This window comes from Bos grunniens, chromosome 14 (genome assembly GCF_055505025.1).
Source record: "Bos grunniens cultivar Pamir isolate PY7600 chromosome 14, Bosgru_T2T1.0, whole genome shotgun sequence".
Taxonomy (NCBI): domain Eukaryota; kingdom Metazoa; phylum Chordata; class Mammalia; order Artiodactyla; family Bovidae; genus Bos; species Bos grunniens.
The window spans coordinates 83,807,244-83,823,791 of NC_141178.1; the positions used below are offsets into that span (position 1 = coordinate 83,807,244).

A 16,548-nucleotide genomic window follows, 5' to 3' on the forward strand; every position below is an offset into this window, starting at 1 on the left:
TGGGGAGGAGCATCCTGCTACCTCCTGGACAGGATCCCACAAATACTAAAGTGAGAAGAACAAGATGTAAAATGACATAGTTTGGTGTAACTTATAATAAAAAGACAAAGAAAAAATACTCATGTTTGCTTGTGTAAGCTTAGAGTAACCAGGATGGGCATGCTGGAAACTGGGAATGGGCACTGTGGCAGGCTGGGGGATGTGTCACCTTATGTTCTCATTAACCTTTTGAATTTTGAGCCATGTGACTGTGCCCCTGTTCAGAGGCAGTGATGATAACCTCCAGATTTTAAAATGAACTGAATAAATACTACAAAGGATGGACTCTCCCATGGGGAGAGAGAGAGTGAAGGTTCCCCCTGCTCTGTTCTGTTGCTGCATGGATGAGTGCCTTGAGTCAGTGTTCTCCCTGCTTATGCACCGTCTCTCCGAGCGGCCACGCCAGGTGAATCTTCCTGAGATGTTTCATTAATTCTGCCTCCCAGTGGAGAAATGCGGCTGGTGCCTCACTTTCCTCAGGTAGTCAAAGCCTTTTCCAGTCTGTGCACCCCCGCCTCCCCCAGGAACTGCCTCTGAGCTGTGTTCACACCTCTGTCCTGTCTCACCCCTGCCTTCTTCTGCCTTTCCAGCCAGGACCTGGTTGAAATGCCCACCTGCCCCAGGCTCTGCCCCTTCTCTGCTACCTGTGCCCAGCGCACCTGCCCGTCTCACTGATGCATTTGCTGTTACCTGTCTCCCACTGAAATCCGTGAGGGTGATGGTCACACTGTCCTCAGAATACCTTGACATGTAGTGGGTGTTTTGGAAACACTGAAAGCATGAGTCCAAGAGGAGAAAGTCAGTCCAAGGGTTGGGAGGCAGCGTCTGCCAACATTTCCTGCTTCGTCTTCATTACTGAAGGACAAAGGGGTCAGTGGTACCTGCTTATGGTGCGGTGTGAATCAGGGGCCGAGGGATGTTGCCCCCTCCTAGGTGGGATGCTGGCCAGGGCATGGTGCATATGCTCAGAGACAGGACAGTAGGGAGGGGGAGAAAATCAGTAACTTGTCCACATGGGGTCCCATCCTGTGCCTGATTGGGCATGCCTCCCTACTTGGAGATGCCAGTTAGAGCTGGAGATGAGGCCAGTCTTTAGAGTCTTCATGGGGTAAAGGATGTTGGTACCTCAGGACTGGACAGATTAGCCAGGGAATTTGATGTGGATGCAGAAGTGAATCCTGGGACACCAGCGTGAAGAGGGAGCTAAGGAGGAGTCTGGGAGGGAGCCAGCCACTGGTGCAGTGGGAGGACAGCCCAGGAGGGTGGGTTGGGGACAACCACTGCGGATGCTGCTGGGTGGCAGAACTCAGGCTGGCCAGTAGAGTGACACTGTGATGACTCCATGTGTCGGTGGTGAGGCTCCCCTGGCAGCCCGGCCTCTGAAGCTGCTGCTCCCTGTGAAGGTCAGTTGGTCCACTTTCAGGGCATTGTGTCAGGACCAGGGTGGCTCACAGCAGGTACAGGCGCCATGAGAGCTGCTTCCTCTTACCATGGCAATCTTGGGCCCTTCCGGGTGTGCTCACAGGCACTGTGGGTCACCTTGCTCTGTGGTCAGTATCTCACCTGTGGCCCTGGCTTGTGAGTCTGTGTCTCCTTGGCTGGCTGACCTCCATTTGTTCCAGCATCAGAGAATGTGGTATCAATCATCAGGCCTTCCTGAGGTCTCAGGGTGAGGGGTGGAGGAAGTGACCCCTGCCTGGTGTGCCAGTGAACCGCTGGAGTTACCTCCTCTGCACACTCACCTGTGTCCTTGCTGGTCTCCAGGTCCCAGCCATGCCCAGCCTCAGAGTATGCTCTAAAGAGGCAGCAGTGGAGCTCTCAGTTCCTGGACCATCCCCTTGGACCCCTAGAGCCCAGGCCTTTGTGGAGTGATGCTCCTGCCGAGACCCACCCTGGATCTGCACTTCATGGTTCCCTCTGTTGTGGTGACGCTGAGCCAGGAGCCACCTCCCCTCACCATCAGCAGCCAGGTACTGGGTGTGCATTCCCCACTGATGCCCTTGTTCTGGGGAGACTTGGTCTACATTCCCCTGCACTTACCTCTGGAAGTGTCCTGTCAGCATTTGGGGCAGAATGCCTTGTGGACTTGCAGGGCCAAGGCTGGAGGTCAGAGAGGAAGTTGGCCTGGCACCTGGGTGCCCTGGTGTCCTGAGCAGGACTCTGGTTTCTTCACCTGAAATAGAGGGTGTGACATGATGATCACCAGCTGAGCCCTGCCTAACTTCCTTGCCAGACTGGTGGTAGTCCTGCCCTCAGGTCTAATCCTAGTCCTCCAGGCCTTGGCCCTGTTCCCTCCTGGCTGCATTCACACTGCCCAGCTGCTCCCATCCCTGTTAGATTCCAGACAGTCCTTCGTGAAGACACCTCACCAAGTTGCCTCTTCTGTGGCCCTTTCAGCAGGGATCAGGAATTACTCACTGTTAGCTTTCCTTGCTGGGATCTGATGATGGCTGTTTTACAAGAATACACCTACATGGGAAGTATTATACTGAGGACATGTGGTCAGAGTATTGTGGGCAGACTCTGTGTGGCCGGAGAAGGTTGGGCTAAGGGCAGAGATGGTCATAGGTGTGTTGGAAGGATGAGATGGGTAGAGGATGAGAGGCATGATGGGGCCAAGAAGTGGCTCTGAGGGAAAAACTTGCTGTCAGATGACCAAGGGTGTGCCAAGCAGAGAATGGCGAGTTAGATCAAGACCCTTGCTCCAGGTAAAACACAGGTTGATGGTAGCTCATGTTTTAAAAGCCACTGTATAGCAAAATAGTGGAATAGGCAGCTCCAGACACCCATTTCTTCACATAAACTATTAAACAAAAACAAGTAGAAGCTATCAGGACCAACAAAGTCAGAAATCTAGAAAACAGGTTTACAGCAACCAATCAAATGCTAAATCAAGAAAAAGGCAACTTAAAAAGGAAAGCTTCACAGATACTTCCTGGTTCAGCAGCATATTGAAAGTGAGCATCCTGTGTTCCTAGTGTGGGACCTGGTGCCTGCTTCCAGAGGGAGCAGAGCAGAACTTATTCAGAAATCACTTTGTTCTTCCCTGTGTGGGGTTGGAAAAAGAGTTGAATCAAAGTGTTTGTCTCTGTGTTGCCTAACTCAGAATTACTTGGTAGAAAGTGCTGGGCTCAAAACATAGAAACATGAACTGAACTTCCACAGGCACTTGGGACATCACTTAATAGTACAGTCAACTTCCTAAAGCCCAGGAGGGAAGGGCGGAGAAATGAGGACATTCAAAAGCACCCTCATATGTCAGGGAATTTAGAAAGCCATGTATAGAAACCCAAGATAGAAGGTATACTCAGAAAAGACCTATGAAGATTGTAGTGTCACCTCCAGCTGATCTCTGCGATCTGTGGAAGCCAGGAGCCACGCAGAGTAATAATTAGTGCTGAAGTAGTGTCCTAGTGGAGCACAGTAGATATTATTAAATGTTCAGTTTTTAGCAAAAAAATCATAAAGAATACAAATAAGCAGAAAATACAGCTGGCCCATTCAAGGGAAAAAGATTAATTGACAGAAGTGTCCCTGAAAAAGCACAGATACTTAACAGATTATAAATAAACTGTCTTAAATGTGCTCAAAGATCTGAAAGAAACCATGGACAGGGAACTAAAATCTATGTATGAACGAACTGAAAAAGTCAGTAGAGATAGTTGTAAATATACAATTCACATTTTATTTATTATAAAGAGAAACAGAGTGGAAGTCCTAGAGCTGGGACTTCCTGGTGCTCCAGTGGTTAAGGCTCTGCTTCACACTGCATGGAGCACAGGTTCGATCCCTGGCCGGGGAACTAAGATCTCAGATACCTCGTGGTGCAGTCAAAATAAAGAAGTCCTGGAGGGAGAACTAAAGTAACTGAAGTGAAGAGTTTTCTGGAGGATTTCAATAGCAGGTTTGAGCAGGCTATAGAACTGGTGAACTTAAGTTACCCAGTCTGAGTAGCAGAAAGAAAAAAGTTGAAGAAAAGTGAACAGAGCCTAACAGACTCGTGGTGAAAGGTTGTTGCAGAGCTGTGAAAGACGCTGGGATTCTTGTTCTCTGGAGGAGAGGAATTCAATCTGCGGTCAGTGACAAGGCTTGACTGCTCAGAGCTTTTGTGTAATAAAGATTTATTAAAGTATAAAAGAGATAGAGAAGGCTTCTGATATAGACATCAGAAGGGGGCAGAAAAAGTGCTCCCTTGCTAGTTTTTAGCAAGAAGTTATATACCTATTCAGATCAGATCAGATCAGTCACTGAGTCATGTCCGACTCTCCGCGACCCCGTGAATCGCAGCATGCCAGGCCTCCCTGTCCATCACCAACTCCCGGAGTTCACTCAGACTCACGTCCATCGAGTCAGTGATTCCATCCAGCCATCTCATCCTCTGTTGTCCCCTTCTCCTCCTGCCCCCAATCCCTCCCAGCATCAGAGTCTTCTCCAATGAGAATTAGCAAGTTGTTAAAAGGAAATGTCTCAAAACTCAGAGTGGCACCAGGCCCCTCACCGACAACATGCGTTTTGAGATAACATTGGCACAAGTGAGTCATCCTGGACCATAAAACAACTGACATGAATCTTGAAGAGAGGCAGATTTCCAAGCAAATACATAGTCTCATTCACATAGTTTAAGAGAACATTTCCGTGAGTAAAACATACTGGTTTGTTGAGCCATTATCGGTTCTGAGTCTTAGGTGGAATCAACTTGAAGAAAGATAGAGTCTAAGGTAAATACATAGTTCATTAACATAGCTTAATGTTAAGAAAAACATTTATTAATCTTAAAAACATTTCCATAAGAAAAACTCATTGGTTAGCTCAGGTTTGAGAAAAGTTAAGTTCAGGTGTCATCATGGCAACACAGAATTTTAAAAGAAACTTCCTTTTAATTTTGTATAGAGAAGAGAAAAAAATCTGACAATTGTAGTTTATTTCCTCCTGCTGCTTAAGAGAGAGAGACACAACGTCTGACACTTGCAGCCTATTTCCTCTGTTGGGGGCCCCTAGCCTTCCTGCCTGTTACCCTCTCAGTGGGATACTATCAAGGAAACCAACACACACATGGGAGTCCAAGAAAGAGGTGAGAAAGAAAGGGGTGGAAAACATGTTAAATTTGATGAAAGATGCAAAAAAGCTTTGAACCTACATGTCTAGAAAGCTCAGCAAGCTCCCAGTAGGACAGAGTCAAAGAGATCCACACCAGGACTCATTATAATCAAACTTTTGGAGGATTGAATCTTGAAATCAACAAGAGAGAAGCAAACCATCTTGTATAAGGGATCCTCAATAAGACAAACAGCTAGTTTCTCATCAGCCCTTGGAGGTTGGAAGGCAGTGGGATGACATATTTAAACTGCTTAGAGAATGAAACTGCCAACTAAGAATTCTACATCTGGCAAAATTATCTTTCAGAGTAAAGACAAAGTTAAGGTATTCTTGGATAAACAAAAGCTCAGGGTGTTTATTACTAACAGACATGCCCTGTGAGAAGTGTCAGAGGAAGTGTTACAGGCTAAGAGGAAAGGGTATTAGGCAGGAGCTCAAAGCTATACAGAGAACCAAAGATCTCTGATAGAATTAACCACATAGGTTAGGATAAAAGCTAGTATTGTTGTATTGGTTTATAACCTCACTTTTTATTTCCTATATGATTTAAAAGACATGTGTGAAATGATCATAAACCTATACTACTTAATATATAACATGTAAGGATACATTTGTGACTGCAACAACATAAAGGTAGCAACATATCTGTATAGGAGTGGAGTTTCTGTATGATGCTGTGGCTACTTTGGTTAACAGTTCAAACTTGGTGGCTTTATTCTGAGGATTCAACATACAGCATGGTGACTGTAGTTAATAATGTATAGTGTACTTGTCAACTGCCAGGAGAGTTGATCTTGAAAGTTCTCACCACACACACACACACACATACACACACACACAGTGGATACTGTGCAAGGTGATGGATATGTCAGTTAACCTTATGGTGGTCATCATTTGCATATATATGTGTATCAATTCATCCCATTGTGCACTTTAAACTTAATATGATGGACTTTCCTGGTGGTCCAGAAGTTAAGAATCCACCTGCCAATTCAGGGTCACAGATTCAATCCCTGCTCCAGGAGGATCCCACATGCCACAGTGCAGCTAAGCCTGTGTACCACAGCTACTGTGCCAGTGCTCCAGAACCCGTGAGCTGTCACTACTGAGGCCCATGTGCCCCTAGAGCCCATACTTTGCAACAAGAGAAGCCACCGCAATGAGAAGCCTGTGCACTGCAGCTAAAGAGTAGTGCACCCCCTACCCCTGCAACTAAAGAAAGATGATGCAAAGCAGTGAAGACCCAGCACAGCCCCAAACAAGTAAATTTCTTTATTAAATAAAAAGATACATGATGTTCTACGGCAATTTATTTCGATAAAGATGGGGCAGGGGACCAAAAAAGCTGAAGGGAGAGGGCCAAATTAGATTGTTTTGGATGTTAGAATATTAATTATAATCGCCATGGTACAACTAAGAAAGTATCTTTAAAATATACACAAAAGGAATAAAGAAGAATATCAAATGGTATGCTACAAAAAATAAACTGAACACAAAGGAAGATAGTAATAGATCAAATGAGGAACACAAAGGTCAAAGACATTGAAAAGATTTAAGAAGCAAAGTGGTAGAAGTGAGTCCTTCTTTGTCAGTAATTAAATGTTAATGGTTTAAACTCTTGTCAACAGGCAGATATGTCAACAGGCAAATACAGAATGGATTTAAAAAAGTATGACCCAACTATATACTGTCTACAGGAGGCTTAGTTCAGGAGGCTTCCAAAGGAAAAACTAAGCTTAAAGTGAAAGGTGAAAAAGATATGTTCCATGCAAATAGTAACAAAAGAGACCTGGGGTTGCTAAACTAATATTGGACAAAGTAAACTATGTCAAACAACTGTACAAGAGAAAAGAAGGATATAATATATTGATAAATGAGTTAATTAATCAGGAAGATTGTTGTTCAGTCATTTAGTCATGTCTGACTTTTGCGACCCCATGTACTGCAGCCCGCCAGGCTTCCCTGTCCTTTACTGTCTCCCAGAGTTTGCTCAAACTCCTGTCTACTGAGTTGATGCCTTCCAACCATCTAATCTGTTGTCCCCTTCTCCTCATGCCCTCAGTCTTTCCCAGCATCAGGGTCTTTTCCAATGAGTCGACTCTTCACATCAGGTGGCCAAAGTATTGGAGCTTCAGCTTTCGCATCAGTCCTTCCAATGAATATGCAGGGTTGATTTCCTTTAGGATTGACTGGTTTGTTCTCCTTGCTGTCCAGGGGACTCTCAAGAGTCTTCTGCAGCACCACAGTTTGATATATATTGATAAACAAGTCAATTAATCAAAAAGATAGAGTAGTGATTAACATAAACACTGAAAAGAACCCCAAAACATATGAAGCAGGCATAGATTTGAGGGAAGAAAGAGATGCTTCTACAGTAGCAGTTGGAGACTTTAATACCTCACTTCCAAAAGTCAAGAAAAACATCTAAACAGAAGTTTAGTAATGAAACAGGGAATTTGAGCAATACTATAATTAATAGACCTAAGAGACATAGATATACCCTCTGTCCAAGGGAGCAGATACAGTCTTCTTAAGTGCATATGAAACATTCTTCAATGTAGACCATATATTAGACTACAAAACCAGTCTCAATCAATGTTGAAATAATATAAAGTATCATCTCCAAGCAATAACTGCAGGAAAACTGGAAAATGCACAAATTTGTTGAAGTAAAACCACACACTCTTAACCAGTTGGTCGAAGAAGAAACCACAAGGGAAGTTAGAACATACCTACAGACAATGAAAACAAAGCCACAAACTCCCAGAACTCACAGGATGCAGGGAAGCCCAGAGCGGAAATTTACAGCAGTCAATGCCTATATTGGGAGGAGGATAGATAGGCCTTACAGCAGTACCTAACTTGACATCCTAGGGGTCTGTGAGAAGAGTAAACGAAACCCAGAGCTGATGGAAGGAAATAATGAACATTGGAGCAGAAATAGAGACTGGAATAGCAATAAGAGAATCAATGTATTTAAAAGTTTTTTTGAAATGATCAAGAAATGACAAAAACAACACACTGAAAATCAAGTGAAAATGAGATGGGGACATTATTACCGACTATACAAAAGTAAAAAAGAGTAAAAAGCAGTTGCACACCAACAAATTAGATAACCTACATGAAAGAGCTAAATTCCTAAAAAGACAAATCACCAAGAGTGACTCAAGAATAGGTAGAAAGTAAGAACAGACATAACAATTAAAGATTGAATCTGTAACTTTTAAAACTAACAAACCAGGGCCAAATGGCATCACAAGACATTTAAAGAAGGATGTATGCTGTTTTGTCAAGCTTGCAAACTATACAAAAGGAAGGATAATCAAAGACACCACAGGAAAAGAAAATTATGCATTGAGACATTTTGTGGCTGTATATATAAAACCCTCAACAAAATGCTAGCAAACTGAATCCAGCAGCATTAATAAAAGTGTTATATCCCATGACCAAGTGGGATGTAACCCAGGAACACAAGAGTGGTGCAACATAAGAACCAATCAGTGTCATTTACCACAATAATCAAATGAAGGGGAAAAGCTAGAATCATCTCAATTGATGCAAAAAAAAAAAAAAAGTGTTTGACAAAACCAAATTCATTTTCATAATGAAAACACTGAGAACTCCATTCAAGGCAACCTCCTCAACACGATAAAGGGCATTCATGAAAAACCCACAGCTAACAGCTAACATCATGTACATTAGTGAAATATTAAAAGGTTTTCCCCATAAATCAGGAAAATATGCCTGCTTTCAACTCTGCTCTTCAGTACTGTATTGGAAGTTCTAACCAGAGCAATCAGGCCAGAAAAAAAAAAGGCATTCAAATTGGGAAGGAAGAAATAAAACTACCTCTGTTTGTATAAGGCACAATCCTGTATATATAATAGGAAATCCCAAAGAATCCATTAAAAACCTGCTAGAGCTAATATTAAATGAATTCAGTAGAATTGCAGAGTACAGGTCAGTACACATAATCAGTTGTGTTTCTATACACCAACAATGGTGGGAATGTAGAATGGTATAGCCATGGTGGAGTACAGTTTGGCAGTTCCTCAAAGTTTAAACCTAGCATTACCATGCGTGCATGCTCAGTCACTTCAGTTGTGTCTGACTCTTTGCAACCCTATGGAGTGTAGTCCACCAGGCTCCTCTGTCTGTGGGATTATCCAGGCAGGAATACTGGAGTGGGTTGCCATCCCCTCCTGTAGGGGATCTTCCCCACCCAAAGATTGAACACACATCTCCTGCATTGGCAGGCGGGGATTCTTTCCCACTGGCACCACCTGGGAAGCCCTGGCATTACCGTGTGATGCAGTAATTCCACTGTGGATACATACCCGCAGAATTCAAGGCAAATACCCGTCAAGTACACGTATGTCATATTCATAGCACTGTTCACAGTACTCAAGAGGTGTAAGCAACCCAGATGCCCCTCAGTGGACGGATGCAGAAACCAGATGTGTTGTGTCTGTACCGTGGAATGTTATTCAGCCATAAGGGAGTGAAGCACTGGTACCTGCCGCAGTGACTGAACCTGCAGAAACATTAGGTTGAGAGGAAGAGTCCAGACATCAAAAGTTGTGTATCATGATTTCATTCACATGCAAGGTCAGGAATGAGGTAAATCCATGGAGACAAAATGCAGGTGGTGGTCACCAGGCGCTGGGGGCCAGGAGATATGGACTAATGCACTGGGGCTTTGAGGTGATGGAAATGAAATGTCTTGGAACAATATACAGATTCTGATTGCACAACATTGTAAATGTACTAAATGCCACTGAAGTGTTCATTTAAAACAGTTATTTTGTTTGTTAACTTCACCTCAATACACATAACAGAGCCCCTGTGGGGATGGAGAGGGGTGGAGCCCCCAGCCGAGGCTGCGGTGCCGCTGGGGGCTTATGTGGCGGGGCAGGTGCTGCTGAGTCTCTGCTGGGCCCCTCGACAGCCACAGCCACATGAGGACTTGTGAGCATGGCTCCAATGGGGCATTTTTCACAAACCTGGAAGCAGCTAATCATACAGACCTCCATTGTTTCCTCTTGGGAAGTCTAACAGGTTTGCTGTGTGCTGGCTGGGCCAGTCGGTGCCACACTTGTGGGGGCAGTGTGGCAAACAAGTGCGTTTGTTTACACATCTTTTCCTTCACCATTAAACCCAGTGTTTTTAATGAAAAATTTTCTTAAAGCATATTTTTGACTTTATATTTCCTTTCAAAAAAAAAAGAACTTTCATTATTGTTTCCAGTAATTCTTATGTTGCAGAGAATTGTATCCAGTCTACCAAATAAAAAATGCCATTACCCTCACCCATAGGACTCACTCTTGTTTCCCGACTCAGTAAAATCCTTCCAGGCCAATAGTCTCTCTGGCCTGCAAAGCAGTTCCCATTTCCACTCCCTCAGGAGCCACACCAATGATCTTGTCTCAGTTGGGTCAGCGAGCCATGCCCCACAGGCCAGATCCAACTCACCATTTGTTTATGACCTGCAAGCAAAGAACAGTTCAGTTTTTTAAGGATTGTAACAGAGCAGACCTTATGACAGAGACTGCAGCCACAGAGCCCAGAATGGGTCCTCTGTGACCTTTCATGGAAAAGCTATGTCCCTTCTTGTGCAACCAAGAGAGGGCGGGGCTCCCTGGGCCACCCTGTCCAGACCCTTGTTTCCTTCAGTGACCACCCTGTTTGTCCCTGAAGCCCTCACTGTGCCCCTATCACACATGGGAGCCCCACGGGAGCCCCGCTGGTGTCCCACAGCTGGGGCCCTGGGAGAAGATGGTAGCCCACCTGCAGGTATGATGACAGGCCTGCCTGATGGTCAGTGGGAGGGTGAAGCAGGTTGCCTCACTGTGTGCAGCCACACAGTCAAGCTCCACGGAGGGGGTCTTGGCACAGACTCTGTGCAGGGCCTTCCAGCTGGGCCATGAGTCAGGTGACCAGAATACAAACTGTCACCACCAGACACATGCACAGGGCAGTCAGGCTGAGCAGACGACACAGCTGGGTCTGCGTTGAGGAGAATAGAAGCCTCCAGGTGACGTGGGGAGACAAAATGCTGTTGGGGGAGATTCTAGAAATTTCAGTAGGCGAATGGAAATCATTCCTGAACCGATGGGCAGGTCAGAGGGCAACAGGCCCAAGGAGGCTGAGAGTACTGTGGGGTGCTCTTCACCCACCCACTCAGCACCCCTGCGTGGCTCCAGCCTTGGGATACGGAGCCCTGTTGGGAGCAATGGTCAGAGAAGTCATCTTCTGTGATGTATTTCAGCAGAGATGGGCTAAAGGGAAGGAGAGAGCATGAAGACCATTGGGGAGGGGGCGCCATGTGACTTTCTGTTTATCATTTCAGGCTGGGACACCAGGACTAAGGGCCAGGAGTTTGTTCAGAAGGAAGAAGTTTCTGAGGACTTGGAATCACAGGTAGAAATATCAGACAGCTCTGGCAGTGATGCTCCCCAGACACCTGAGCTTGGAGGACTCCATGGTGGTGTAGAAGAAAGAGACTGGGGGGTCCCTGAGGATGAGAGGCAGATGCACCGCCCTCACCAGGAGGGAGCCTTCACTCTAGCACAGATGCTTCTCAGGAGCCCCTCAGGAGAGAGAGAGGTGGACTGTGATGACATCAAGAGCAGCTGCAGCCGGAGCCCAAGCCCAGTGGAGTGTCAGGGGCCTCCTGCAGAGGGGAGGCCCCATCAACTTGGCATACGGAGCCTGCCCTGCAGCCTGGACCTGCCCAGCTGCACAGGACTTCACGTGGCCGAAAGCCCATTCATATGCAGCGAGTGTGGGAAAACCTTCGAAGGAGACCCCGGTCTTACTCAGCATCAGACAGTGCACACTGGACACAAGTCCTTCATCTGTAACGAGTGTGGAAGGCTCTTCAGCACACACACAGGCTTCCTCCAGCACCAGCTTACCCACCATGGGGAGAAGCTGCATGTGTGTTCTGAGTGTGGGAAGGCCTTCTGCCAGAGCTCCAGCCTTAAAAAGCACCAGAAGTCCCATGTGAGCGAGAAGCCCTACGAATGCAGTGAGTGTGGGAAGACCTTCAGGCGCAGCTCCAACCTCATCCAGCACCAGAGAATCCACTCTGGCGAGAAGCCGTATGTGTGTCATGCCTGTGGGAAGGCCTTCAGGCGCAGTTCCAACCTCGTCAAGCACCAGAGGGTCCACACAGGGGAGAAGCCCTTCGAATGTACTGAGTGTGGGAGGGCCTTCAGCCAGAGCTCACACGTGAGGAAGCACCAGAGGGTCCATACTGGGGAGAGGCCTTACTCATGTAGCGAGTGTGGCAAGCCCTTCAGCCGGGTGTCCAACCTCATCAAACACCACAGGGTCCACACGGGGGAGAAGCCCTACAAGTGCAGTGAGTGTGGGAAGGCCTTCAGCCAGAGCTCGAGCCTCATCCAGCACCGGAGGATCCACACCGGGGAGAAGCCTCATGTGTGTGCTGTGTGTGGCAAGGCCTTCAGCTACAGCTCGGTGCTCCGAAAGCACCAGATCATCCACACGGGGGAGAAGCCGTATGAGTGCGGTGTCTGCGGGAAGGCCTTCAGCCACAGCTCCGCACTCGTGCAGCACCAGGGTGTGCACACGGGAGACAAGCCCTACGAGTGCCACGAGTGTGGAAAGACCTTTGGCCGCAGCTCCAACCTCATCCTGCACCAGCGGGTCCACACAGGGGAGAAGCCCTATGAATGCACTGAGTGCGGGAAAACCTTCAGCCAGAGCTCAACTCTCATTCAACATCAGAGGATCCACAATGGGTTGAAACCCCACGAGTGTAACCAGTGTGGCAAAGCCTTCAACCGGAGCTCCAACCTCATCCACCACCAGAAGGTCCACACTGGAGAGAAGCCCTACACCTGCGTCGAGTGTGGGAAGGGCTTCAGCCAGAGCTCGCACCTCATTCAGCACCAGATCATCCACACGGGCGAGAGGCCCTATCAGTGCAGTGAGTGTGGGAAGTCCTTCAGCCAGCGCTCCGTTCTCATCCAGCACCAGCGGATCCACACTGGGGTGAAGCCCTATGACTGCACGGCTTGTGGAAAAGCCTTCAGCCAGCGGTCAAAGTTGACCAAGCACCAGTTGATCCACACCAGGGAGTGAACCCCTCGCAGCTTCACCCTGACCCCCTGGCTGTGCCTCACTCTCCCTCCCCAGACTTGACGTGCTCTCGCTTACTCCGTCCACCCCACGGTCACCGCCCACGAGGCCACCGTCCACAGAAGCCACCGTCCACAGACTGGGGACCGTCCTGTGGTCCTGCTCCTTCTCCCAAGTCCCCTGCCATCACCCTTGTCTCCTGTGAGCTCATTTCTCTTTGTTGTTTGTTTTTCCAGTTTGTTATGAGACAGCTGTACTTGTTAGAAGGGAAAGGATTATAGAGGCTGTGCACTCATCCATAGAGTTTATTACTGTTAAGGAACATAACCAAGAAAGTAAATGACATTTGCTTTGAGACAACCACAGACCTCCGTGTGCTCACTAGTCAAGGGACTGAGTCCTTTGTCAGTGGTTGTGGCTGGTATCTTTTCATAATGTCAGGTTGAGAGTTTTCAGGTCTGGTTGCTGTCAACCTCCCCACCCCCCCAATCCTACCTGGTAATGGGACTTGACCCTCCCTGCTTCCCGCTCTCCGTGGTGTCCATCTGCAGTCTGTGGTTATGTGTTCTTGCTCTGCGGTGGCTCAGGCCCTGTGGCCCCACTCAGGCTGCAGCACAATTGTACATGAGGCAGTTCCTGAGCTCTGGTCCTGGGCCTCACCCCCAGGGGCTGCTCTACATGCTCCTCCCTTCCTTTCCACATGCTCCTGGATCCATCATCAGACATTTACAGGGCACCTAGGTGCCCCTAAGAGGTGGGCATTGGCTCCTGACTCCCTGCATTGGGGAACTTAGCCCAGAAGCCACACTTCTGCCACCAGGGAGGGCCTGACCTGGGAATGTCCTGGAAGGATGGGGGACCCTTCCTGCACTGTTACAGGAGGAAAGGAGGCAGTGGCTTGTAGTCATGAAGGGAAGGGAAGGTCTGGCTTCTGAGTTCTCAAGGAAGTAGAGGCAAGGCCAGCAGTTGCAAATGTGGAGGGAGAGGTGGTTTGAGGCTGAAGAGAAGAGAGGGTGGAGGGGTGACTCGGATGCGCAGGCAAGTCCATGGGCTTGCGTGGCATGGGCTGCCTAGCGTCTCCTCCAAGGCCCCATGAAGCAGCTGTCCCTGCTGCCCTGCAGAGGCCCTGTCATAGCCTCCCCTACACTTTGGGCGCCATCCCACCCCCTCTCCCCTGGCAACACCTAATGGGATACAGTTTCCAGACTTGGCCTCAGCCTGACAAGACTGCTCCTATTCTTACTGTAAGGCAGCTCCTCTGGCTTCACGCTCCTCCTCTGCCAGTCTGGCTTTGATTTATGATTCCTTTTTTCAGTAAGTATCTGTGTCCGCCTCTACTCCACTCTATCGCTGATTGGCCGGCTTGCTGCTGGCCTGTGTCACTCAGCCCTGCTGTACATGGTGCGCTGTCGCATCCTCTGCTACGGAGTCGGAGACCCCTCCAACAAGAGGCTAAAATTGATGCAATACCAAATTTGTGCAAGACTCCTCCACGGAAGGGGCTTCAGCCACCTCCTGCTAGGCCTCCTGGAGTCTCTGGACCACTCATGATGGCACTCAGTTGTCCAAGGGCTTCTGATGCAAGAAACTGCCCTCTTTCCCCCATACAATATGCCACTAGAGCTGCAATTATTGAAACTGGACCTCCTGAGCCCATGACCCTCTGTACCCAGCTGCTCATTACGCTCTGGGTGACAGAAGCAGTACCCAACAAGCTTAGGGGCTGCCGAGCTGCCTTGGTGCAGGATGGAGCTGAACCTTGGCCTTTGGCCTGCTCCACCTGCATGAGGAATAGCCTCACCTATTCTCAGACCCTTTCCAGATGTCAGGCTGCTGGACCCTGTCCACCTGGGGAGCTCCAGGGTGGGATGAACTCGGGGGAACAACAGTGGGAGTTCGAAGACTATAGGCAGAGAAGTGCCAACCGTCATGGAAGATGGAGCTCAGAGGGGAGCTGCTCCTCATTTTTAACCAGGACGACCCTGATACAGGGCCAGACTGGAGGGTCAGCATGACTGGCCAAACACCAGGCAGTTGTCTTAGCACCCAGTGACTTGACTCACAAACAGCCTCATCTGTACATTTTTACAAATTGTGCTGTCACCTAAGAGTTGCACCTTTTGGCGTAAAAAGCTCCAGGAATCTCTCGCCTCACAGATGCCCCAAAATACCAGTCAAGGTCTCTAGATGGCTCTCCCTATACTTAGGCACAACACGAGGCCTCCCCTGCATGCCCTCATCCCCTCCGGAGTCACAAGTTTTACTGAGAGTGGCCAAGGCACCCTTGTCAGTTTCACCTGCTACAGGCTGCAGAGTCCACACAGCTCATTTAAAAAGCTCTGAATTAGCTGAGTGAAACATGGTGTGTCTCTCATCAAACATCAGGGTGAGTGGTGACTAGCAGGCTGGCACCTTGAGGCCTCGTCCTCCTCGTTTCGTGCCCACATCTGGAAAAGCAGAAAAGCCAGCCAGGTGCTCTGCCCTCTGATGCCAGCAGGAGACTGAAAGCATCCAGGCCCTCACCTGTGCCCAGGGACCATCCCTCCAGCCTCTCCTGCTGACCGCAGTAGAGGCCCAGGCTGCCGACCCTTCTTGCTCTCAAGCCACCTCGGACCTGTTCCAGAGGCCTTCTCTACCCTCCTCAGAGACCTCCTTTATGTCAATAATAAAGCTTTTCATACCTTCAAAAAACTAGAAGCCCTGCTTGGCCTCCACACCTTCTTCCACTCTGGTCTTTGGTTTATGGACGTCAAGTTCCTCTGTACTGTGACTTCTCCCTCAACTCCTTGTTCTAACAAAAGCCTGGCTGCCATGACTGCACAAGATTCCCAGAGCCCTCACCCCTTCCCACGTACCTCGAGAATTAGAGATCAGGAGGACAATCTCCTGGCTCCTGATTTCCACATCCATACACTTCTGCCTTCAGCCAATAATGCCAGCTCCGTGAGAACAACAGAAAAGCAGCCCTAACAGCTCAAAGCTGCCCTGCCTTAGAGCTCCCTGGGTGAAAAATGCCAGTTGGGGCCCCTAGGCCCAGGCTCCAGGTGGCTCTCTGGTAACAACTGTGCCATGATTTCCATGTGCTGGCAGAGTTCTGGGAGACTCCTCCATGGATCCCACAGCCCAGGCCTCACAGATGATGAATGTAGGGGAAAAACTGTCCCTTGACACCCATGGCCTCTCCATGCAAGGAGAAGCAGGGAGACTGGAGTGGTGTGTGAGACCAGAGCCAGGGGCCAGGACCATCCTGAAGTTTCTGTGGCTTTGGAGGCAACTCAGGTCTGAGTGGAGAACAGGGCCTTGATG

General features: G+C 48.3%; 1 protein-coding gene across 1 annotated transcript; it reads left to right on the forward strand.

Moving 5' to 3' along the window:
* The first annotated feature begins 1,803 nt into the window (after nucleotides 1-1,803).
* On the forward strand, nucleotides 1,804-13,602 carry ZNF16 (zinc finger protein 16). Its single transcript, XM_086338109.1, is given in 3 exon segments — nucleotides 1,804-1,908; nucleotides 1,910-2,009; nucleotides 11,486-13,602. Coding segments are annotated over 3 exon segments (1,956 nt in total). The 5' UTR covers nucleotides 1,804-1,812; the 3' UTR covers nucleotides 13,246-13,602.
* The last annotated feature ends 2,946 nt before the right edge of the window (nucleotides 13,603-16,548 follow it).